This window comes from Ascaphus truei, unplaced genomic scaffold, assembly GCF_040206685.1.
Source record: "Ascaphus truei isolate aAscTru1 unplaced genomic scaffold, aAscTru1.hap1 HAP1_SCAFFOLD_939, whole genome shotgun sequence".
NCBI classification, from domain to species: domain Eukaryota; kingdom Metazoa; phylum Chordata; class Amphibia; order Anura; family Ascaphidae; genus Ascaphus; species Ascaphus truei.
This window is the reverse complement of record NW_027457278.1, coordinates 10,196-37,065: the sequence shown is the minus strand read 5'-3', so window position 1 is coordinate 37,065 and position 26,870 is coordinate 10,196. Positions and strand designations below refer to the sequence as shown.

General features: G+C 50.1%; 1 protein-coding gene across 4 annotated transcripts in view; it reads left to right on the top strand.

The window, feature by feature from the left end:
• Positions 1 to 15,335, top strand: part of LOC142486538 (synaptonemal complex central element protein 1-like) — a 75,494-nt gene extending 60,159 nt beyond the window's left edge. For all 4 annotated transcript variants that reach the window (XM_075585119.1, XM_075585121.1, XM_075585122.1 and 1 more), the window contains 2 exons: positions 13,223 to 13,319; positions 15,133 to 15,335. In XM_075585119.1, the coding sequence (XP_075441234.1) occupies positions 13,223 to 13,319; positions 15,133 to 15,183 (148 nt within the window). In that variant the 3' untranslated portion in view covers positions 15,184 to 15,335. The remainder of the gene's footprint in view (positions 1 to 13,222; positions 13,320 to 15,132) is intronic.
• The last annotated feature ends 11,535 nt before the right edge of the window (positions 15,336 to 26,870 follow it).

Below are 26,870 nucleotides of genomic sequence, written 5' to 3'. Positions count from 1 at the left end.
CTACGTGTTTGTAGTAATTGGATAATCTCAGACCTCGGATGTTGCAGAAACAGAAGAACATCACTTCGGTCGCGGTCTCTACGTTTTTGTAGTAATTGGATAATCTCAGACCTCGGATGTTGCAGAAACAGAAGAACATCACTTCGGTCGCGGTCTCTACGTGTTTGTAGTAATTGGATAATCTCAGGCCTCGGATGTTGCAGAAACAGAAGAACATCACTTCGGTCGCGGTCTCTACGTGTTTGTAGTAATTGGATAATCTCAGACCTCGGATGTTGCAGAAACAGAAGAACATCACTTCGGTCGCGGTCTCTACGTGTTTGTAGTAATTGGATAATCTCAGGCCTCGGATGTTGCAGAAACAGAAGAACACCACTTCGGTCGCGGTCTCTACGTTTTTGTAGTAATTGGATAATCTCAGACCTCGGATGTTGCAGAAACAGAAGAACATCACTTCGGTCGCGGTCTCTACGTGTTTGTAGTAATTGGATAATCTCAGGCCTCGGATGTTGCAGAAACAGAAGAACATCACTTCGGTCGCGGTCTCTACGTGTTTGTAGTAATTGGATAATCTCAGACCTCGGATGTTGCAGAAACAGAAGAACATCACTTCGGTCGCGGTCTCTACGTTTTTGTAGTAATTGGATAATCTCAGACCTCGGATGTTGCAGAAACAGAAGAACATCACTTCGGTCGCGGTCTCTACGTGTTTGTAGTAATTGGATAATCTCAGGCCTCGGATGTTGCAGAAACAGAAGAACACCACTTCGGTCGCGGTCTCTACGTTTTTGTAGTAATTGGATAATCTCAGACCTCGGATGTTGCAGAAACAGAAGAACATCACTTCGGTCGCGGTCTCTACGTGTTTGTAGTAATTGGATAATCTCAGACCTCGGATGTTGCAGAAACAGAAGAACACCACTTCGGTCGCGGTCTCTACGTGTTTGTAGTAATTGGATAATCTCAGACCTCGGATGTTGCAGAAACAGAAGAACATCACTTCGGTCGCGGTCTCTACGTGTTTGTAGTAATTGGATAATCTCAGACCTCGGATGTTGCAGAAACAGAAGAACATCACTTCGGTCGCGGTCTCTACGTGTTTGTAGTAATTGGATAATCTCAGACCTCGGATGTTGCAGAAACAGAAGAACATCACTTCGGTCGCGGTCTCTACGTTTTTGTAGTAATTGGATAATCTCAGACCTCGGATGTTGCAGAAACAGAAGAACATCACTTCGGTCGCGGTCTCTACGTTTTTGTAGTAATTGGATAATCTCAGACCTCGGATGTTGCAGAAACAGAAGAACATCACTTCGGTCGCGGTCTCTACGTGTTTGTAGTAATTGGATAATCTCAGGCCTCGGATGTTGCAGAAACAGAAGAACATCACTTCGGTCGCGGTCTCTACGTGTTTGTAGTAATTGGATAATCTCAGGCCTCGGAGGTTGCAGAAGCAGAAGAACATCACTTCGGTCGCGGTCTCTACGTGTTTGTAGTAATTGGATAATCTCAGGCCTCGGAGGTTGCAGAAGCAGAAGAACATCACTTCGGTCGCGGTCTCTACGTGTTTGTAGTAATTGGATAATCTCAGACTTCGGATGTTGCAGAAACAGAAGAACATCACTTCGGTCGCGGTCTCTACGTGTTTGTAGTAATTGGATAATCTCCGACCTCGGATGTTGCAGAAACAGAAGAACATCACTTCGGTCGCGGTCTCTACGTGTTTGTAGTAATTGGATAATCTCAGACCTCGGATGTTGCAGAAACAGAAGAACATCACTTCGGTCGCGGTCTCTACGTGTTTGTAGTAATTGGATAATCTCAGACCTCGGATGTTGCAGAAACAGAAGAACACCACTTCGGTCGCGGTCTCTACGTGTTTGTAGTAATTGGATAATCTCAGGCCTCGGATGTTGCAGAAACAGAAGAACATCACTTCAGTCGCGGTCTCTACTTTTTTGTAGTAATTGGATAATCTCAGACCTCGGATGTTGCAGAAACAGAAGAACATCACTTCGGTCGCGGTCTCTACGTTTTTGTAGTAATTGGATAATCTCAGACCTCGGATGTTGCAGAAACAGAAGAACACCACTTCGGTCGCGGTCTCTACGTTTTTGTAGTAATTGGATAATCTCAGACCTCGGATGTTGCAGAAACAGAAGAACATCACTTCGGTCGCGGTCTCTACGTGTTTGTAGTAATTGGATAATCTCAGGCCTCGGATGTTGCAGAAGCAGAAGAACATCACTTCGGTCGCGGTCTCTACGTGTTTGTAGTAATTGGATAATCTCAGGCCTCGGAGGTTGCAGAAGCAGAAGAACATCACTTCGGTCGCGGTCTCTACGTGTTTGTAGTAATTGGATAATCTCAGGCCTCGGAGGTTGCAGAAGCAGAAGAACATCACTTCGGTCGCGGTCTCTACGTGTTTGTAGTAATTGGATAATCTCAGACCTCGGATGTTGCAGAAACAGAAGAACACCACTTCGGTCGCGGTCTCTACGTGTTTGTAGTAATTGGATAATCTCAGACCTCGGATGTTGCAGAAACAGAAGAACATCACTTCGGTCGCGGTCTCTACGTGTTTGTAGTAATTGGATAATCTCAGACCTCGGATGTTGCAGAAACAGAAGAACAAAACTTCGGTCGCGGTCTCTACGTGTTTGTAGTAATTGGATAATCTCAGACCTCGGATGTTGCAGAAACAGAAGAACACCACTTCGGTCGCGGTCTCTACGTGTTTGTAGTAATTGGATAATCTCAGGCCTCGGATGTTGCAGAAACAGAAGAACATCACTTCAGTCGCGGTCTCTACGTTTTTGTAGTAATTGGATAATCTCAGACCTCGGATGTTGCAGAAACAGAAGAACATCACTTCGGTCGCGGTCTCTACGTTTTTGTAGTAATTGGATAATCTCAGACCTCGGATGTTGCAGAAACAGAAGAACACCACTTCGGTCGCGGTCTCTACGTTTTTGTAGTAATTGGATAATCTCAGACCTCGGATGTTGCAGAAACAGAAGAACATCACTTCGGTCGCGGTCTCTACGTGTTTGTAGTAATTGGATAATCTCAGACCTCGGATGTTGCAGAAACAGAAGAACATCACTTCGGTCGCGGTCTCTACGTGTTTGTAGTAATTGGATAATCTCAGGCCTCGGATGTTGCAGAAACAGAAGAACACCACTTCGGTCGCGGTCTCTACGTGTTTGTAGTAATTGGATAATCTCAGGCCTCGGATGTTGCAGAAGCAGAAGAACATCACTTCGGTCGCGGTCTCTACGTGTTTGTAGTAATTGGATAATCTCAGACCTCGGATGTTGCAGAAACAGAAGAACATCACTTCGGTCGCGGTCTCTACGTGTTTGTAGTAATTGGATAATCTCAGGCCTCGGATGTTGCAGAAACAGAAGAACACCACTTCGGTCGCGGTCTCTACGTGTTTGTAGTAATTGGATAATCTCAGACCTCGGATGTTGCAGAAACAGAAGAACACCACTTCGGTCGCGGTCTCTACGTGTTTGTAGTAATTGGATAATCTCAGACCTCGGATGTTGCAGAAACAGAAGAACATCACTTCAGTCGCGGTCTCTACTTTTTTGTAGTAATTGGATAATCTCAGACCTCGGATGTTGCAGAAACAGAAGAACATCACTTCGGTCGCGGTCTCTACGTGTTTGTAGTAATTGGATAATCTCAGGCCTCGGATGTTGCAGAAACAGAAGAACATCACTTCGGTCGCGGTCTCTACGTGTTTGTAGTAATTGGATAATCTCAGGCCTCGGATGTTGCAGAAACAGAAGAACACCACTTCGGTCGCGGTCTCTACGTGTTTGTAGTAATTGGATAATCTCAGACCTCGGATGTTGCAGAAACAGAAGAACATCACTTCGGTCGCGGTCTCTACGTGTTTGTAGTAATTGGATAATCTCAGGCCTCGGATGTTGCAGAAACAGAAGAACACCACTTCGGTCGCGGTCTCTACGTGTTTGTAGTAATTGGATAATCTCAGGCCTCGGATGTTGCAGAAACAGAAGAACATCACTTCGGTCGCGGTCTCTACGTGTTTGTAGTAATTGGATAATCTCAGGCCTCGGATGTTGCAGAAACAGAAGAACATCACTTCGGTCGCGGTCTCTACGTGTTTGTAGTAATTGGATAATCTCAGACCTCGGATGTTGCAGAAACAGAAGAACATCACTTCGGTCGCGGTCTCTACGTTTTTGAAAAAGGCAACAAAATTGCAGCCGCGAAACTGTCAGAGCGAACTGGCGCTCTGCATCTGAAATGGAGCCGGATTGTACTGCTATATCAAACGCACGCTCCTCCTTATAACGCCGCGTCTATAGTGGGCGCTGTTGCGGTGCAAACATCCCCCTTCTCTCTGAGGCCGCCCATTGTGCGTGCGAGCAACGCAGAGCGACCGCCAGGTACATTTTTGAAAAGACAAATAATTTTGTGTCTTCGCGGGACAGCCGGGTCACGTGCGCGGTTCAGCCAATGGGGGCGAACCATTCACGTGACATCACGGCCTCCGCCACGCCTCCCCGTCGTGCAAACCATATGAGCACAAATCGCGAGCCCACTATAAACGCGCGGTTAGAGAAGACATTTCTACAAGACCTAAGCAAAAAATAATATCAAAGGGAACTAGAACTGATGCTCTTGAACAGAGAATGGCAAAACTTGCATCATACAAGCTGGTTTAGGGCAAGATGTGTAAAAAATCAGATCCCAACTGGAGTTAAAAGAATGTGCTAGAAGGTCTTGGTAATAGAGGAGTTCAGTGGAAGTAGATTTGGCTGAACATCCACATTATATGCATTGTTTACTCATCCACCTCCGGTGCTGGAAGATAAGATGCTCCTGGATCGCACCCACTGGGCACTTGGTAAAGAGGACAAGATCAGGGAAGACCAAGGGACGTGATACTTCGAATGCATCATTTCCAAAGCAAAACCAAAATGAATCCCGAGAGCTTCAAACAAATAGATTTGAGGGTTCAAATATTCTGCTGTTTCTTGTAACATCAAAGGAGCCAAATCAAGTGAGACAACTTCAAACAGATCAGAGATGTTACGGTCAAAGAATATAGATTGATGGTGCTTCCTGTTTAAATTGATTTTCTTCCACATGTGAGTCACAATATGGAGGATGTTCCCGAGCGCCTGGTTCTAAGAGAAGAATATGCGCACGTGGCACAGATGCAGAGCTGGAAACACCAGAGAAAAGTGTGCAAATCCACACACGCAGACACTTGTGCTCCCTCCTTGTCTGGGGTCCAAACATCGCCTGGTACCTGTACCTTTAGTTCTATGGCAATGTGTGTTTAGCAATGTAGTCCAGGATTCAAAGGGAGCGTCGTTATCCGGATAACTCCAAAGATAAAAGAGAAGGACAAATATAGTGTACTACTGTATAATGAGTCTGGATGTAGAAGAAATCTTGGCTCTTACAGAATGCCTACTTACAGTGTAGTCTAATATAGTGAGCAGTGCGAGAGATATGTTCAGGCGACTGGATCAGGTTATTCACACAGAGAAGGACGACAGGACCAGGTTATTCACACAGAGAAGGACGACAGGACCAGGTTATTCACACAGAGAAGGACGACAGGACCAGGTTATTCACACAGAGAAGGACGACAGGATCAGGTTATTCACACAGAGAAGGACGACGGGACCAGGTTATTCACACAGAGAAGGACGACAGGACCAGGTTATTCACACAGAGAAGGACGACAGGACCAGGTTATTCACACAGAGAAGGACGACAGGACCAGGTTATTCACACAGAGAAGGACGACGGGACCAGGTTATTCACACAGAGAAGGACGACGGGATCAGGTTATTCACACAGAGAAGGACGACGGGATCAGGTTATTCACACAGAGAAGGACGACGGGATCAGGTTATTCACACAGAGAAGGACGACGGGATCAGGTTATTCACACAGAGATGGACGACAGGACCAGGTTATTCACACAGAGAAGGACGACAGGACCAGGTTATTCACACAGAGAAGGACGACGGGATCAGGTTATTCACACAGAGAAGGACGACGGGACCAGGTTATTCACACAGAGAAGGACGACGGGACCAGGTTATTCACACAGAGAAGGACGACGGGACCAGGTTATTCACACAGAGAAGGACGACGGGACCAGGTTATTCACACAGAGAAGGACGACGGGACCAGGTTATTCACACAGAGAAGGACGACGGGACCAGGTTATTCACACAGAGAAGGACGACGGGACCAGGTTATTCACACAGAGAAGGACGACAGGACCAGGTTACTCACACAGAGAAGGACGACAGGACCAGGCTATTCACACAGAGAAGGACGACAGGACCAGGTTATTCACACAGAGAAGGACGACGGGACCAGGTTATTCACACAGAGAAGGACGACGGGACCAGGTTATTCACACAGAGAAGGACGACAGGACCAGGTTATTCACACAGAGAAGGACGACAGGACCAGGTTATTCACACAGAGAAGGACGACGGGACCAGGTTATTCACACAGAGAAGGATGACGGGACCAGGTTATTCACACAGAGAAGGACGACGGGACCAGGTTATTCACACAGAGAAGGACGACAGGACCAGGTTATTCACACAGAGAAGGACGACAGGACCAGGTTACTCACACAGAGAAGGACGACAGGACCAGGTTATTCACACAGAGAAGGACGACAGGACCAGGTTATTCACACAGAGAAGGACGACAGGACCAGGTTACTCACACAGAGAAGGACGACAGGACCAGGTTATTCACACAGAGAAGGACGACAGGACCAGGTTATTCACACAGAGAAGGACGACAGGACCAGGTTATTCACAGAGAGAAGGACGACAGGACCAGGTTATTCACACAGAGAAGGACGACAGGACCAGGTTATTCACACAGAGAAGGACGACGGGACCAGGTTATTCACACAGAGAAGGACGACAGGATCAGGTTATTCACACAGAGAAGGACGACAGGACCAGGTTATTCACACTGAGAAGGACGACAGGACCAGGTTATTCACACAGAGAAGGACGACAGGACCAGGTTATTCACACAGAGAAGGACGACAGGACCAGGTTACTCACACAGAGAAGGACGACAGGACCAGGTTATTCACACAGAGAAGGACGACGGGACCAGGTTATTCACACAGAAGGACGACGGGACCAGGTTATTCACACAGAGAAGGACGACAGGACCAGGTTATTCACACAGAGAAGGACGACGGGACCAGGTTATTCACACAGAGAAGGACGACGGGATCAGGTTATTCACACAGAGAAGGACGACGGGATCAGGTTATTCACACAGAGATGGACGACAGGACCAGGTTATTCACACAGAGAAGGACGACAGGACCAGGTTATTCACACAGAGAAGGACGACAGGATCAGGTTATTCACACAGAGAAGGACGACGGGACCAGGTTATTCACACAGAGAAGGACGACGGGACCAGGTTATTCACACAGAGAAGGACGACGGGACCAGGTTATTCACACAGAGAAGGACGACAGGATCAGGTTATTCACACAGAGAAGGACGACGGGATCAGGTTATTCACACAGAGAAGGACGACGGGACCAGGTTATTCACACAGAGAAGGACGACGGGATCAGGTTATTCACACAGAGAAGGACGACGGGATCAGGTTATTCACACAGAGATGGACGACAGGACCAGGTTATTCACACAGAGAAGGACGACAGGACCAGGTTATTCACACAGAGAAGGACGACGGGATCAGGTTATTCACACAGAGAAGGACGACGGGACCAGGTTATTCACACAGAGAAGGACGACGGGACCAGGTTATTCACACAGAGAAGGACGACGGGATCAGGTTATTCACACAGAGAAGGACGACGGGATCAGGTTATTCACACAGAGAAGGACGACGGGATCAGGTTATTCACACAGAGAAGGACGACGGGATCAGGTTATTCACACAGAGAAGGACGACAGGACCAGGTTATTCACACAGAGAAGGACGACGGGACCAGGTTATTCACACAGAGAAGGACGACGGGACCAGGTTATTCACACAGAGAAGGACGACAGGACCAGGTTATTCACACAGAGAAGGACGACGGGATCAGGTTATTCACACAGAGATGGACGACAGGATCAGGTTATTCACACAGAGAAGGACGACGGGACCAGGTTATTCACACAGAGAAGGACGACAGGACCAGGTTATTCACACAGAGAAGGACGACGGGATCAGGTTATTCACACAGAGAAGGACGACAGGACCAGGTTATTCACACAGAGAAGGACGACGGGACCAGGTTATTCACACAGAGAAGGACGACGGGACCAGGTTATTCACACAGAGAAGGACGACAGGACCAGGTTATTCACACAGAGAAGGACGACAGGATCAGGTTATTCACACAGAGAAGGACGACGGGACCAGGTTATTCACACAGAGAAGGACGACGGGACCAGGTTATTCACACAGAGAAGGATGACGGGACCAGGGCACAGTATTGCTGGTCAATCTCAAGGAGACAACAGAAAAAAGGGGAAAGACCAATTCTGCAGACCAGATATAAAGGTATCTAAAGAACGGCAGGATAATATATGTGCTCACATTGTGTACATATCACATGGATAATACATGTGCTCACATTGTGTATATATTACATGGATAATACATGTCCTCACATTGTGTACATATTACATGGATAATACATGTGCTCACATTGTGTACATATTACATGGATAATACATGTGCTCACATTGTGTACATATTACATGGATAATACATGTGCTCACATTGTGTACATATTACATGGATAATACATGTGCTCACATTGTGTACATATCACATGGATAATACATGTGCTCACATTGTGTACATATCACATGGATAATACATGTGCTCACATTGTGTACATATCACATGGATAATACATGTGCTCACATTGTGTACATATCACATGGATAATACATGTGCTCACATTGTGTACATATTACATGGATAATACATGTGCTCACATTGTGTACATATTACATGGATAATACATGTGCTCACATTGTGTACATATTACATGGATAATACATGTGCTCACATTGTGTACATATCACATGGATAATACATGTGCTCACATTGTGTACATATTACATGGATAATACATGTGCTCACATTGTGTACATATTACATGGATAATACATGTGCTCACATTGTGTACATATCACATGGATAATACATGTGCTCACATTGTGTACATATCACATGGATAATACATGTGCTCACATTGTGTACATATCACATGGATAATACATGTGCTCACATTGTGTACATATCACATGGACACATAAAATGCAGTTGGGCGCCCGAGGACATCTCTCGCCGTGGTGATGGGAAACGCCGCTTCCCCGTCACTCAGTTCACACTCTCGTTCCGCGTCTTGCGTCACTTCCGGTTAGGATGACGTCACGTCCGGTCTTTCGGGACAGATAGAGGGGGGCAGTCTTGGATCGGCGAATCCTCCTGGGCACAGCCTCACAGCGTTGCAGCACTTAGCAATGGCTCTACGCGTTTCGCTGAGCTTGTCAGCTTCGTCAGGAGCTGAATAATACCCTTAATGGGTTATGTGTTTATATACCACCCTATATTCGCTAAATGTATAGACCCTGATCCTATTACCGCACTTTTTGGGAGTTCCTAGCATTTAGCTCACTAAACAGAAATTACGTTTTTACGTTAAGTAATCTTAGCGGCGAGATGCTCACTGGTCTCATTGTGGAAAGCTAATTCAATTCCCACAATGCCAATGTTGATGAACAGGATTTGGCATGTGGCAAATATGGAAACCCTTGGCTGATGCAGCCCTAGGAAGTGTTCCAGGTCTCGTTCAGTAAATTCTTTCTCGCTACAAACATGTCCCCTCCCCCCTGTAGCATGTCCCCTCCCCCTGTAGCATGTCCCCTCCCTCCTGCAGCATGTCCCCTCCCCCTGCAGCATGTCCCCTCCCCCTGCAGCATGTCCCCTCCCTCCTGCAGCATGTCCCCTCCCCCCTGTAGCATGTCCCCTCCCCCCTGTAGCATGTCCCCTCCCTCCTGTAGCATGTCCCCTCCCCCCTGTAGCATGTCCCCTCCCCCCTGTAGCATGTCCCCTCCCCCCTGTAGCATGTCCCCTCCCTCCTGTAGCATGTCCCCTCCCTCCTGTAGCATGTCCCCTCCCTCTGGTAGCATGTCCCCTCCCTCTGGTAGCATGTCCCCTCCCTCTGGTAGCATGTCCCCTCCCTCTGGTAGCATGTCCCCTCCCCCCTGTAGCATGTCCCCTCCCCCCTGCAGCATGTCCCCTCCCCCCCTGCAGCATGTCCCCTCCCCCCCTGCAGCATGTCCCCTCCCTCCGGTAGCATGTCCCCTCCCTCCGGTAGCATGTCCCCTCCCTCCGGTAGCATGTCCCCTCCCTCCGGTAGCATGTCCCCTCCCTCCGGTAGCATGTCCCCTCCCTCCTGTAGCATGTCCCCTCCCCCCTGTAGCATGTCCCCTCCCCCCTGTAGCATGTCCCCTCCCCCCTGTAGCATGTCCCCTCCCTCTGGTAGCATGCCCCCTCCCCCCTGTAGCATGTCCCCTCCCCCCTGTAGCATGTCCCCTCCCCCCTGCAGCATGTCCCCTCCCCCCTGCAGCATGTCTCCTCCCCCCTGCAGCATGTCCCCTCCCTCCGGTAGCATGTCCCCTCCCCCCTGTAGCATGTCCCCTCCCCCCTGCAGCATGTCCCCTCCCTCCGGTAGCATGTCCCCTCCCCCCTGCAGCATGTCCCCTCCCTCCTGTAGCATGTCCCCTCCCCCCTGCAGCATGTCCCCTCCCCCCTGCAGCATGTCTCCTCCCCCCTGCAGCATGTCCCCTCCCTCCGGTAGCATGTCCCCTCCCCCCTGTAGCATGTCCCCTCCCTCCTGTAGCATGTCCCCTCCCCCCTGCAGCATGTCCCCTCCCCCCTGCAGCATGTCTCCTCCCCCCTGTAGCATGTCCCCTCCCCCCTGTAGCATGTCCCCTCCCCCCTGCAGCATGTCCCCTCCCCCCTGCAGCATGTCTCCTCCCCCCTGTAGCATGTCCCCTCCCCCCTGCAGCATGTCCCCTCCCCCCTGCAGCATGTCCCCTCCCCCCTGCAGCATGTCCCCTCCCTCCGGTAGCATGTCCCCTCCCCCCTGCAGCATGTCCCCTCCCCCCTGCAGCATGTCCCCTCCCCCCTGCAGCATGTCCCCTCCCCCCTGCAGCATGTCCCCTCCCCCCTGTAGCATGTCCCCTCCCCCCTGTAGCATGTCCCCTCCCTCTGGTAGCATGCCCCCTCCCCCCTGTAGCATGTCCCCTCCCCCCTGTAGCATGTCCCCTCCCCCCTGTAGCATGTCCCCTCCCCCCTGCAGCATGTCCCCTCCCCCCTGCAGCATGTCTCCTCCCCCCTGCAGCATGTCCCCTCCCTCCGGTAGCATGTCCCCTCCCCCCTGTAGCATGTCCCCTCCCCCCTGCAGCATGTCCCCTCCCTCCGGTAGCATGTCCCCTCCCCCCTGCAGCATGTCCCCTCCCTCCTGTAGCATGTCCCCTCCCCCCTGCAGCATGTCCCCTCCCCCCTGCAGCATGTCTCCTCCCCCCTGCAGCATGTCCCCTCCCTCCGGTAGCATGTCCCCTCCCCCCTGTAGCATGTCCCCTCCCTCCTGTAGCATGTCCCCTCCCCCCTGCAGCATGTCCCCTCCCCCCTGCAGCATGTCTCCTCCCCCCTGTAGCATGTCCCCTCCCCCCTGTAGCATGTCCCCTCCCCCCTGCAGCATGTCCCCTCCCCCCTGCAGCATGTCTCCTCCCCCCTGTAGCATGTCCCCTCCCCCCTGCAGCATGTCCCCTCCCCCCTGCAGCATGTCCCCTCCCCCCTGCAGCATGTCCCCTCCCTCCGGTAGCATGTCCCCTCCCCCCTGCAGCATGTCCCCTCCCCCCTGCAGCATGTCCCCTCCCCCCTGCAGCATGTCCCCTCCCCCCTGCAGCATGTCCCCTCCCTCCGGTAGCATGTCCCCTCCCCCCTGCAGGATGTTCCCTCCCTCCGGTAGCATGTCCCCTCCCCCCTGCAGCATGTCCCCTCCCTCTGGTAGCATGTCCCCTCCCCCCTGTAGCATGTCCCCTCCCCCTGTAGCATGTCCCCTCCCCCCTGTAGCATGTCCCCTCCCCCCTGCAGCATGTCCCCTCCCTCCGGTAGCATGTCCCCTCCCTCCGGTAGCATGTCCCCTCCCCCCTGCAGCATGTCTCCTCCCCCCTGCAGCATGTCCCCTCCCTCCGGTAGCATGTCCCCTCCCTCCTGTAGCATGTCCCCTCCCCCCTGCAGCATGTCCCCTCCCCCCTGCAGCATGTCCCCTCCCCCCTGCAGCATGTCCCCTCCCCCCTGCAGCATGTCCCCTCCCCCCTGCAGCATGTCCCCTCCCCCCTGCAGCATGTCCCCTCCCTCCGGTAGCATGTCCCCTCCCCCCTGCAGCATGTCCCCTCCCCCCTGTAGCATGTCCCCTCCCCCCTGCAGCATGTCCCCTCCCTCCTGTAGCATGTCCCCTCCCCCCTGCAGCATGTCCCCTCCCTCCGGTAGCATGTCCCCTCCCTCCGGTAGCATGTCCCCTCCCTCCGGTAGCATGTCCCCTCCCCCCTGCAGCATGTCCCCTCCCCCCCTGCAGCATGTCCCCTCCCTCCGGTAACATGTCCCCTCCCTCCGGTAGCATGTCCCCTCCCTCCGGTAGCATGTCTCCTCCCTCCGGTAGCATGTCCCCTCCCTCCGGTAGCATGTCCCCTCCCTCCGGTAGCATGTCCCCTCCCCCCTGCAGCATGTCCCCTCCCCCCCTGCAGCATGTCCCCTCCCTCCGGTAGCATGTCCCCTCCCTCCGGCAGCATGTCCCCTCCCCCCTGCAGCATGTCCCCTCCCTCCGGTAGCATGTCCCCTCCCCCCTGCAGCATGTCCCCTCCCTCCGGTAGCATGTCCCCTCCCCCTGCTCTGGTATCTTTAATTTACATGGGCAGTGTTTGTTGACATGTGAGTAAATCTCCTTCTGTACGCTATTACTGTAATAATGTTCTGTATACAATCTTTCAGCCCCTACAATCTCTTGCTTTCCATACCCCCCAATTTTCTTTGCATCCTCTTGCCTCGAAATTATCACAATTTTTTAGGGTGTGGAAGAGGTCTTTTGCACGAGCAGATATTAAATCGGGCCCTCAATGTGTTACAGGATGAGGAAGGAGCAGGGACCTGCCGCTGGGAACCTGCCGGAACCGTTAGATGCTTCTTCTGGGAAGACCCATGGCGTGAAGGAAACTACGGACCAGGCAGGACTAACAGTCTACCTCTTTCCGAGTCTCTGCCCCCGAGCGCTCCCTAGGGAGGAGGTCTCTGCCCTGAGGGCTCCCTAGTGAGGAGCAGTCTCTGCCCTGAGGGCTCCCTAGTGAGCAGCAGTCTCTGCCCTGAGGGCTCCCTAGTGAGCAGCAGTCTCTGCCCTGAGGGCTCCCTAGTGAGGAGCAGTCTCTGCCCTGAGGGCTCCCTAGTGAGCAGCAGTCTCTGCCCTGAGGGCTCCCTAGTGAGCAGCAGTCTCTGCCCCCGAGGGCTCCCTAGTGAGGAGCAGTCTCTGCCCCCGAGGGCTCCCTAGTGAGCAGCTGTCTCTGCCCCCGAGTGCTCCCTAGTGAGGAGCAGTCTCTGCCCCCGAGGGCTCCCTAGTGAGCAGCAGTCTCTGCCCCCGAGGGCTCCCTAGTGAGCAGCAGTCTCTGCCCCCGAGGGCTCCCTAGTGAGCAGCAGTCTCTGACCCCGAGGGCTCCCTAGTGAGCAGCAGTCTCTGACCCCGAGCGCTCCCTAGTGAGCAGCAGTCTCTGACCCCGAGCTCTCCCTAGGGAGGTGCAGTCTCTGACCCCGAGCGCTCCCTAGTGAGCAGCAGTCTCTGACCCCGAGCGCTCCCTAGTGAGCAGCAGTCTCTGACCCGAGCGCTCCCTAGTGAGCAGCAGTCTCTGACCCGAGCGCTCCCTAGTGAGCAGCAGTCTCTGCCCCGAGCGCTCCCTAGTGAGCAGCAGTCTCTGCCCCCGAGCACTCCCTAGTGAGCAGCAGTCTCTGACCCGAGCGCTCCCTAGTGAGCAGCAGTCTCTGCCCCCGAGCACTCCCTAGTGAGCAGCAGTCTCTGACCCGAGCACTCCCTAGTGAGCAGCAGTCTCTGACCCGAGCGCTCCCTAGTGAGCAGCAGTCTCTGACCCGAGCGCTCCCTAGTGAGCAGCAGTCTCTGACCCGAGCGCTCCCTAGTGAGCAGCAGTCTCTGACCCCGTCTTTCCTTCTGTGCCCAGCGTTTAGCTTCCATGCAGAGCCCTGCGACCTGCTTCCCCTGTGTGAACGTTTGGCTCTGGGCGCGGAGAGGAAAGTTAGTGTCAGAGCGCCTGTGTGGTTATCACCTCTATTTATTCCGCTCGCTGCTTTACTGCTTGTGGGAAGCGCAATCCTAGGTCTGTAACCAGCGCTGACACACACCATTCTATGCCTGTGTTAACCTGACCAGTACCAGACTTGCACGCCTGAACTGTACCTCCGCTGTGTCCAGTATCAGTGTTACACAAACATGTATACAAGGCTCCGGCCCCATGCTTGAGAGCGGTGACGTCACCAGCTCTCCAAGCATGAGCGCCGGGTGTCCTGGCTATTTCACAAGAGCGCGCGGGGGGGGGGGGGGGGGGCGTTGCGGGCAAATTGAGCGCGGTTCAAAGTTAATTTTTTTGTTTACTCAAGCGCCGAGCTTGAGTGAGTGTACGAGCACGCTCGGGGACTCGCACATATACATTTATGTAATTAAAAGCGGCACGCTCAGCGCCAGCGGGGACGCAGCCTAATCCGCGGGATAGGTAAACCGTATATACTACAAAAAGAAACAGCAATCCCCGTTGTGGACACTGAATTTCCCTCAGCAATGAAATGATGATGATGATAGGCGATGAAGGGTTGTGTTGAATTTGGATGCAAGAAGCACAAAGCAATACAACATGCACAGGGCAGGGCTATCCGCTCTTGTGCCTGCATGTTATGGGTTGTTATTGTTTATAGAAAGCCACAAAAATAGAAGTTTAAGTCACAACTAGCGATCCTTTCCTAATCTGTCCCTCTGTCACACAGCTGCCAGCCATCAGCAGGGAGGAGGAGAGACCCCCAAGCAGGGAGACCTAAGCGTATCCCCCATCGCTGCAGTGAGGATTCCTTCCTGCCCTGTTACATGTCCCCCACTGTCACTTACACAGGATGCACCACTGCCACTTACACAGGGTGTACCACTGCCACTTACACAGGGTGTACCACTGCCACTTACACAGGATGCACCACTGCCACTTACACAGGGTGTACCACTGCCACTTACACAGGATGCACCACTGCCACTTACACAGGGTGTACCACTGCCACTTACACAGGGTGTACCACTGCCACTTACACAGGGTGCACCACTGCCACTTACACAGGGTGCACCACTGCCACTTACACAGGATGCACCACTGCCACTTACACAGGGTGTACCACTGCCACTTACACAGGGTGTACCACTGCCACTTACACAGGATGCACCACTGCCACTTACACAGGGTGTACCACTGCCACTTACACAGGATGCACCACTGCCACTTACACAGGGTGTACCACTGCCACTTACACAGGGTGTACCACTGCCACTTACACAGGGTGCACCACTGCCACTTACACAGGGTGCACCACTGCCACTTACACAGGGTGTACCACTGCCACTTACACAGGGTGCACCACTGCCACTTACACAGGGTGCACCACTGCCACTTACACAGGATGCACCACTGCCACTTACACAGGATGTACCACTGCCACTTACACAGGATGCACCACTGCCACTTACACAGGATGCACCACTGCCACTTACACAGGGTGTACCACTGCCACTTACACAGGGTGTACCACTGCCACTTACACAGGGTGCACCACTGCCACTTACACAGGATGCACCACTGCCACTTACACAGGATGCACCACTGCCACTTACACAGGGTGTACCACTGCCACTTACACAGGGTGCACCACTGCCACTTACACAGGATGCACCACTGCCACTTACACAGGGTGTACCACTGCCACTTACACAGGGTGTACCACTGCCACTTACACAGGGTGCACCACTGCCACTTACACAGGGTGCACCACTGCCACTTACACAGGGTGTACCACTGCCACTTACACAGGGTGCACCACTGCCACTTACACAGGATGCACCACTGCCACTTACACAGGATGCACCACTGCCACTTACACAGGATGTACCACTGCCACTTACATAGGATGTACCACTGCCACTTACACAGGGTGCACCACTGCCACTTACACAGGATGCACCACTGCCACTTACACAGGGTGCACCACTGCCACTTACACAGGATGCACCACTGCCACTTACACAGGGTGTACCACTGCCACTTACACAGGATGCACCACTGCCACTTACACAGGGTGTACCAACCACTGCCACTTACACAGGGTGTACCACTGCCACTTACACAGGATGCACCACTGCCACTTACACAGGGTGTACCAACCACTGCCACTTACACAGGGTGTACCACTGCCACTTACACAGGATGCACCACTGCCACTTACACAGGGTGTACCACTGCCACTTACACAGGATGCACCACTGCCACTTACACAGGGTGCACCACTGCCACTTACACAGGATGCACCACTGCCACTTACACAGGGTGCACCACTGCCACTTACACAGGGTGTACCAACCACTGCCACTTACACAGGATGCACCACTGCCACTTACACAGGGTGTACCACTGCCACTTACACAGGGTGTACCACTGCCACTTACACAGGGTGTACCACTGCCACTTACACAGGATGCACCACTGCCACTTACACAGGATGCACCACTGCCACTTACACAGGGTGTACCACTGCCACTTACACAGGGTGTACCACTGCCACTTACACAGGGTGTACCACTGCCACTTACACAGGGTGTACCACTGCCACTTACACAGGGTGTACCACTGCCACTTACACAGGGTGTACCACTGCCACTTACACAGGGTGTACCACTGCCACTTACACAGGATGCACCACTGCCACTTACACAGGATGCACCACTGCCACTTACACAGGGTGTACCACTGCCACTTACACAGGGTGCACCACTGCCACTTACACAGGATGCACCACTGCCACTTACACAGGATGCACCACTGCCACTTACACAGGATGCACCACTGCCACTTACACAGGGTGCACCACTGCCACTTACACAGGGTGCACCACTGCCACTTACACAGGATGCACCACTGCCACTTACACAGGATGCACCACTGCCACTTACACAGGGTGTACCACTGCCACTTACACAGGGTGTACCACTGCCACTTACACAGGATGCACCACTGCCACTTACACAGGGTGTACCACTGCCACTTACACAGGGTGTACCAACCACTGCCACTTACACAGGATGCACCACTGCCACTTACACAGGATGCACCACTGCCACTTACACAGGGTGCACCACTGCCACTTACACAGGATGCACCACTGCCACTTACACAGGATGCACCACTGCCACTTACACAGGATGCACCACTGCCACTTACACAGAGTGTACCACTGCCACATACACAGGATGCACCACTGCCACTTACACAGGATGCACCACTGCCACTTACACAGGGTGCACCACTGCCACTTACACAGGATGCACCACTGCCACTTACACAGGATGCACCACTGCCACTTACACAGGATGCACCACTGCCACTTACACAGGGTGTACCACTGCCACTTACACAGGGTGTACCACTGCCACTTACACAGGATGCACCACTGCCACTTACACAGGATGCACCACTGCCACTTACACAGGGTGTACCACTGCCACTTACACAGGGTGCACCACTGCCACTTACACAGGATGCACCACTGCCACTTACACAGGATGCACCACTGCCACTTACACAGGATGCACCACTGCCACTTACACAGGATGCACCACTGCCACTTACACAGGGTGTACCACTGCCACTTACACAGGGTGTACCACTGCCACTTACACAGGGTGCACCACTGCCACTTACACAGGATGCACCACTGCCACTTACACAGGGTGTACCAACCACTGCCACTTACACAGGATGCACCACTGCCACTTACACAGGGTGTACCACTGCCACTTACACAGGGTGCACCACTGCCACTTACACAGGGTGTACCACTGCCACTTACACAGGGTGTACCACTGCCACTTACACAGGGTGCACCACTGCCACTTACACAGGGTGTACCACTGCCTGTAGAATAAGGATTTCCTATCGCTCCGTTTTCACATTTTTGCTTCACTATTAGAGTGGCTCTATATATTCATAGCTAGCAGTAGATGTGTTCATTGTATTAACATTAATAAAGTGTAAAAGTAAATATATGTATCAATTTATAGCGGATTCCAAGGGAACTGAGATGTACATAGGTGTATTTTTATTTATAAAAATGTTTTACAAGTAAGAATAGATGATCCCGGGCACTGCGGATTTTATTGTGTCAGAACAGCACGACGTTTCACGTGACCGGCAGGAAAAGACCTCGGAGAAGGGTGAAACGTCGTGCTGTTCTGACACAATAAATCGTTTGGAAAATCCGCAGTGCCCGGGATCATCTATTCTTACTCAAGTGTAGGATTTTTTAGACAGGTTTCCCTGACCCAGGAGCACCGGTTATTGCTGCGAGTATCTTTACTTTCCTGTGCAGCATTACTATCTGTTACCAGGAGCACCGGTTATTGCTGCGAGTATCTTTACTTTCCTGTGCAGCATTACTATCTATTACCAGGAGCACCAGTTATTGCTGCGAGTATCTTTACTTTCCTGTGCAGCATTACTATCTGTTACCAGGAGCACCGGTTATTGCTGCGAGTATCTTTACTTTCCTGTGCAGCATTACTATCTGTTACCAGGAGCACCGGTTATTGCTGCAAGTATCTTTACTTTCCTGTGCAGCATTACTATCTGTTACCAGGAGCACCGGTTATTGCTGCGAGTATCTTTACTTTCCTGTGCAGCATTACTATCTGTTACTAGGAGCACCGGTTATTGCTGCAAGTATCTTTACTTTCCTCTGCAGCATTACTATCTGTTACTTGGAGCACCGGTTATTGCTGCGAGTATCTTTACTTTCCTCTGCAGCATTACTATCTGTTACCAGGAGCACCGGTTATTGCTGCGAGTATCTTTACTTTCCTGTGCAGCATTACTATCTGTTACCAGGAGCACCGGTTATTGCTGCGAGTATCTTTACTTTCCTCTGCAGCATTACTATCTGTTACCAGGAGCACCGGTTATTGCTGCGAGTATCTTTACTTTCCTGTGCAGCATTACTATCTATTACCAGGAGCACCGGTTATTGCTGCGAGTATCTTTACTTTCCTGTGCAGCATTACTATCTATTACCAGGAGCACCGGTTATTGCTGCGAGTATCTTTACTTTCCTGTGCGACATTACTATCTGTTACCAGGAGCACCGGTTATTGCTGCGAGAATCTTTACTTTCCTGTGCAGCATTACTATCTGTTACCAGGAGCACCGGTTATTGCTGCGAGTATCTTTACTTTCCTGTGCAGCATTACTATCTGTTACCAGGAGCACCGGTTATTGCTGCGAGTATCTTTACTTTCCTGTGCAGCATTACTATCTGTTACCAGGAGCACCGGTTATTGCTGCAAGTATCTTTACTTTCCTGTGCAGCATTACTATCTGTTACCAGGAGCACCGGTTATTGCTGCGAGTATCTTTACTTTCCTGTGCAGCATTACTATCTGTTACTAGGAGCACCGGTTATTGCTGCAAGTATCTTTACTTTCCTCTGCAGCATTACTATCTGTTACTTGGAGCACCGGTTATTGCTGCGAGTATCTTTACTTTCCTCTGCAGCATTACTATCTGTTACCAGGAGCACCGGTTATTGCTGCGAGTATCTTTACTTTCCTGTGCAGCATTACTATCTGTTACCAGGAGCACCGGTTATTGCTGCGAGTATCTTTACTTTCCTCTGCAGCATTACTATCTGTTACCAGGAGCACCGGTTATTGCTGCGAGTATCTTTACTTTCCTGTGCAGCATTACTATCTATTACCAGGAGCACCGGTTATTGCTGCGAGTATCTTTACTTTCCTGTGCAGCATTACTATCTATTACCAGGAGCACCGGTTATTGCTGCGAGTATCTTTACTTTCCTGTGCGACATTACTATCTGTTACCAGGAGCACCGGTTATTGCTGCGAGAATCTTTACTTTCCTGTGCAGCATTACTATCTGTTACCAGGAGCACCGGTTATTGCTGCGAGTATCTTTACTTTCCTGTGCAGCATTACTATCTGTTACCAGGAGCACCGGTTATTGCTGCGAGTATCTTTACTTTCCTGTGCAGCATTACTATCTGTTACCAGGAGCACCGGTTATTGCTGCGAGTATCTTTACTTTCCTGTGCAGCATTACTATCTGTTACCAGGAGCACCGGTTATTGCTGCAAGTATCTTTACTTTCCTCTGCAGCATTACTATCTGTTACCAGGAGCACCGGTTATTGCTGCGAGTATCTTTACTTTCCTGTGCAGCATTACTATCTATTACCAGGAGCACCGGTTATTGCTGCGAGTATCTTTACTTTCCTGTGCGACATTACTATCTGTTACCAGGAGCACCGGTTATTGCTGCGAGAATCTTTACTTTCCTGTGCGGCATTACTATCTATTACCAGGAGCACCGGTTATTGCTGCGAGTATCTTTACTTTCCTGTGCAGCATTACTATCTGTTACCAGGAGCACCGGTTATTGCTGCAAGTATCTTTACTTTCCTGTGCAGGATTACTATCTGTTACCAGGAGCACCGGTTATTGCTGCGAGTATCTTTACTTTCCTCTGCAGCATTACTATCTATTACCAGGAGCACCGGTTATTGCTGCGAGTATCTTTACTTTCCTGTGCAGCATTACTATCTGTTACCAGGAGCACCGGTTATTGCTGCGAGAATCTTTACTTTCCTGTGCAGCATTACTATCTGTTACCAGGAGCACCGGTTATTGATGCGAGTATCTTTACTTTCCTCTGCAGCATTACTATCTGTTACCAGGAGCACCGGTTATTGCTGCAAGTATCTTTACTTTCCTGTGCAGCATTACTATCTGTTACTAGGAGCACCGGTTATTGCTGCAAGTATCTTTACTTTCCTCTGCAGCATTACTATCTGTTACTTGGAGCACCGGTTATTGCTGCGAGTATCTTTACTTTCCTCTGCAGCATTACTATCTGTTACCAGGAGCACCGGTTATTGCTGCGAGTATCTTTACTTTCCTGTGCAGCATTACTATCTGTTACCAGGAGCACCGGTTATTGCTGCGAGTATCTTTACTTTCCTCTGCAGCATTACTATCTGTTACCAGGAGCACCGGTTATTGCTGCGAGTATCTTTACTTTCCTGTGCAGCATTACTATCTATTACCAGGAGCACCGGTTATTGCTGCGAGTATCTTTACTTTCCTGTGCAGCATTACTATCTATTACCAGGAGCACCGGTTATTGCTGCGAGTATCTTTACTTTCCTGTGCGACATTACTATCTGTTACCAGGAGCACCGGTTATTGCTGCGAGAATCTTTACTTTCCTGTGCAGCATTACTATCTGTTACCAGGAGCACCGGTTATTGCTGCGAGTATCTTTACTTTCCTGTGCAGCATTACTATCTGTTACCAGGAGCACCGGTTATTGCTGCGAGTATCTTTACTTTCCTGTGCAGCATTACTATCTATTACCAGGAGCACCGGTTATTGCTGCGAGTATCTTTACTTTCCTGTGCAGCATTACTATCTGTTACCAGGAGCACCGGTTATTGCTGCAAGTATCTTTACTTTCCTGTGCAGCATTACTATCTGTTACCAGGAGTACCGGTTATTGCTGCAAGTATCTTTACTTTCCTCTGCAGCATTACTATCTATTACCAGGAGCACCGGTTATTGCTGCGAGTATCTTTACTTTCCTGTGCAGCATTACTATCTGTTACCAGGAGCACCGGTTATTGCTGCGAGTATCTTTACTTTCCTGTGCAGCATTACTATCTGTTACCAGGAGCACCGGTTATTGCTGCGAGAATCTTTACTTTCCTGTGCAGCATTACTATCTGTTACCAGGAGCACCGGTTATTGCTGCGAGAATCTTTACTTTCCTGTGCAGCATTACTATCTATTACCAGGAGCACCGGTTATTGCTGCGAGAATCTTTACTTTCCTGTGCAGCATTACTATCTGTTACCAGGAGCACCGGTTATTGCTGCAAGTATCTTTACTTTCCTGTGCAGCATTACTATCTATTACCAGGAGCACCGGTTATTGCTGCGAGAATCTTTACTTTCCTGTGCAGCATTACTATCTGTTACCAGGAGCACCGGTTATTGCTGCGAGTATCTTTACTTTCCTGTGCAGCATTACTATCTATTACCAGGAGCACCGGTTATTGCTGCAAGTATCTTTACTTTCCTGTGCAGCATTACTATCTATTACCAGGAGCACCGGTTATTGCTGCGAGAATCTTTACTTTCCTGTGCAGCATTACTATCTGTTACCAGGAGCACCGGTTATTGCTGCAAGTATCTTTACTTTCCTGTGCAGCATTACTATCTATTACCAGGAGCACCGGTTATTGCTGCGAGTATCTTTACTTTCCTGTGCAGCATTACTATCTGTTACCAGGAGCACCGGTTATTGCTGCGAGTATCTTTACTTTCCTGTGCAGCATTACTATCTATTACCAGGAGCACCGGTTATTGCTGCGAGAATCTTTACTTTCCTGTGCAGCATTACTATCTGTTACCAGGAGCACCGGTTATTGCTGCAAGTATCTTTACTTTCCTGTGCAGCATTACTATCTGTTACCAGGAGCACCGGTTATTGCTGCGAGAATCTTTACTTTCCTGTGCAGCATTACTATCTATTACCAGGAGCACCGGTTATTGCTGCGAGAATCTTTACTTTCCTGTGCAGCATTACTATCTATTACCAGGAGCACCGGTTATTGCTGCGAGAATCTTTACTTTCCTGTGCAGCATTACTATCTGTTACCAGGAGCACCGGTTATTGCTGCGAGTATCTTTACTTTCCTGTGCAGCATTACTATCTATTACCAGGAGCACCGGTTATTGCTGCGAGTATCTTTACTTTCCTGTGCAGCATTACTATCTATTACCAGGAGCACCGGTTATTGCTGCGAGTATCTTTACTTTCCTGTGCGGCATTACTATCTGTTACCAGGAGCACCGGTTATTGCTGCGAGAATCTTTACTTTCCTGTGCAGCATTACTATCTATTACCAGGAGCACCGGTTATTGCTGCGAGTATCTTTACTTTCCTGTGCGGCATTACTATCTGTTACCAGGAGCACCGGTTATTGCTGCGAGAATCTTTACTTTCCTGTGCGGCATTACTATCTGTTACCAGGAGCACCGGTTATTGCTGCGAGTATCTTTACTTTCCTGTGCAGCATTACTATCTGTTACCAGGAGCACCGGTTATTGCTGCGAGAATCTTTACTTTCCTGTGCAGCATTACTATCTATTACCAGGAGCACCGGTTATTGCTGCAAGTATCTTTACTTTCCTGTGCGGCATTACTATCTGTTACCAGGAGCACCGGTTATTGCTGCGAGTATCTTTACTTTCCTGTGCAGCATTACTATCTATTACCAGGAGCACCGGTTATTGCTGCGAGTATCTTTACTTTCCTCTGCAGCATTACTATCTATTACCAGGAGCACCGGTTATTGCTGCGAGAATCTTTACTTTCCTGTGCAGCATTACTATCTGTTACCAGGAGCACCGGTTATTGCTGCAAGTATCTTTACTTTCCTGTGCAGCATTACTATCTGTTACCAGGAGCACCGGTTATTGCTGCAAGTATCTTTACTTTCCTGTGCAGCATTACTATCTATTACCAGGAGCACCGGTTATTGCTGCGAGAATCTTTACTTTCCTGTGCAGCATTACTATCTATTACCAGGAGCACCAGTTATTGCTGCGAGTATCTTTACTTTCCTGTGCAGCATTACTATCTATTACCAGGAGCACCGGTTATTGCTGCAAGTATCTTTACTTTCCTGTGCAGCATTACTATCTATTACCAGGAGCACCGGTTATTGCTGCGAGTATCTTTACTTTCCTGTGCAGCATTACTATCTATTACCAGGAGCACCGGTTATTGCTGCGAGTATCTTTACTTTCCTGTGCAGCATTACTATCTATTACCAGGAGCACCGGTTATTGCTGCGAGTATCTTTACTTTCCTGTGCAGCATTACTATCTATTACCAGGAGCACCGGTTATTGCTGCGAGAATCTTTACTTTCCTGTGCGGCATTACTATCTATTACCAGGAGCACCGGTTATTGCTGCGAGTATCTTTACTTTCCTGTGCGGCATTACTATCTGTTACCAGGAGCACCGGTTATTGCTGCGAGTATCTTTACTTTCCTGTGCAGCATTACTATCTATTACCAGGAGCACCGGTTATTGCTGCGAGAATCTTTACTTTCCTGTGCAGCATTACTATCTATTACCAGGAGCACCGGTTATTGCTGCGAGAATCTTTACTTTCCTGTGCAGCATTACTATCTATTACCAGGAGCACCGGTTATTGCTGCAAGTATCTTTACTTTCCTGTGCGACATTACTATCTGTTACCAGGAGCACCGGTTATTGCTGCGAGTATCTTTACTTTCCTGTGCAGCATTACTATCTATTACCAGGAGCACCGGTTATTGCTGCGAGAATCTTTACTTTCCTGTGCAGCATTACTATCTATTACCAGGAGCACCGGTTATTGCTGCAAGTATCTTTACTTTCCTGTGCAGCATTACTATCTGTTACCAGGAGGTGATACATTGAGTTACCTCTCGTTTTCACGTATATGTCCTGGGCTCAGAGTTATAAAAAATACATGGTTACATGGTGTAGGAACTGAGGGGACATCTCTCCTACCTGTATATAGCACTGAGGGGATTGCCTCTATGTATATAACACTGAGGGGATTTCATGGTGCGTGTGTGTAATAAAGCTGCACCTCCGGGCTCCTAGTTCCTTTCACTTTCAGTACTTGGCCTCTCATACAACACAGCACCCGCTGCCAGACAGGCAGCTGTGGGAGAGCTGCGGACAGCTCACACACTGATCCTATCCCTGCTTACTAAGAGCTCCGGGAACATGAGGAAGGTGGGAGCCAGTGAGAGAGGGGGGGGGGGTGTATACTGTATATCTGCCAGGAGAATGCCGGTGACACGTGTGTGTCACGGTGAGATTATGGCAGGCTGTATAAGGTCACATAAATAAATATATATCATCTGTTATATATATCACTGGGTCTGAACTGAAGCGAGGCTTAAGATATAATAAAGTATATTTATTCCTTTGGATAGGTGAACACATGAAGAATAATACAGTAACAGACAAGAAGTACACTTACTTAGGGGTTGGGGAATGAGAAGTTTGATGTAGCATTTCTCTCAGCAATCAGGTAATCATTCAGGTGATATCAGGTAACCATATCAGCAAACGAAGACAAAGGATATAGGGTGGACAGCAGTTTATAAACCTTTTGTCCCTCTATCCTTAACATTAAGTACCTGTGATTGGTTTTCAATTACCTCCAGCCAATCTTTAACGTGGGAACACATTTTAATACATGCCCCCCTGCTAGCTGGCACAGGCGCAGTAGAACTCTGGGGTCTCATTTCTGTAGCCCCACATATGCAAATAGAATGCCAGCCAGTCTACCCATTTGGATCTCTGGCAGGAAAACCTTTGTTTGAAGGTGTTAAATGGGACACTTAAAAACTGCTGTGGTTTGAGCCTTCTCCGCCCTCACATAAACAGGGAGGGTGATAAAACCCTTTGAACAATACTTAAGTCCTAGACATTGGGTCGCCTCTAGAGCCATCTGCTATCCTGGTATGCAAAAGAATTTCCTCTGGGTTCTATCCATACCTTGGGATACAGTATTACACATAAAACATAAACGTATTAAAATATCCGATTCCGCTGGGTCCAGCAGGTCCAAACTTTCCAGTTCTCAATGTCGGAACTGGGACACCGTATGGTCCAAAAAGCGACGTGCTACGACCTTGGGAACCGGAGTTACACAAATGCACCTTAAATCATTTTTCATTTTAATACAAAAATCTCCGCTACAAGAAATCACGTTTTTTCACTAAATCCCCATTGAAAACAACGGGCTTCGCCGCCATAGACTTTCAATGGCAAACCGCCGCCGTTGGCGGCTATGGGAATCCCCGCCATAGACTTTCAACGGGGCGAGGCCGCTGTTGAAGTCAATGGGAGTTTTCCGCCGTAGCCGGTCAATGGGGTTTGGCCGCCATTGGAGTCTATGGGAAAAATCCCGAACTTTCAAGAGGGTCCATACTTCGTCGGGTTGGTCTCAGAGGGTCAAGGATGGTTCTGCAGCGATGCCGGAGCAGTGGCTACAGATACCCCAAACCCCGACTCTCTGGACCCTCCGGAACCGGAGCTTATGGAATACCAAAATTCAGCTTTTCACACTTAGCCGTTTTGGCCGCAGCCATTGGAACCTATGGCGCGGAGCGCTCTTATGGGTTCGACCCTTATCGGTGGTCCAGGATACGGGGACCCGGTTGTGGTCGAGTGGGGGGAGGTCTAGGAACAAAGGACAGAAAGAATTTTATTCCTAGGGGCCCTAGAACTGTTTATTCCCATGCCACTTGTCGTTGAACTTGACTTCTAAGTGAATAAAGCTCTCCTATTGAAAATGTATCCGCTTTGCGGTTAAGCGGTTTGGAAGGCAGCC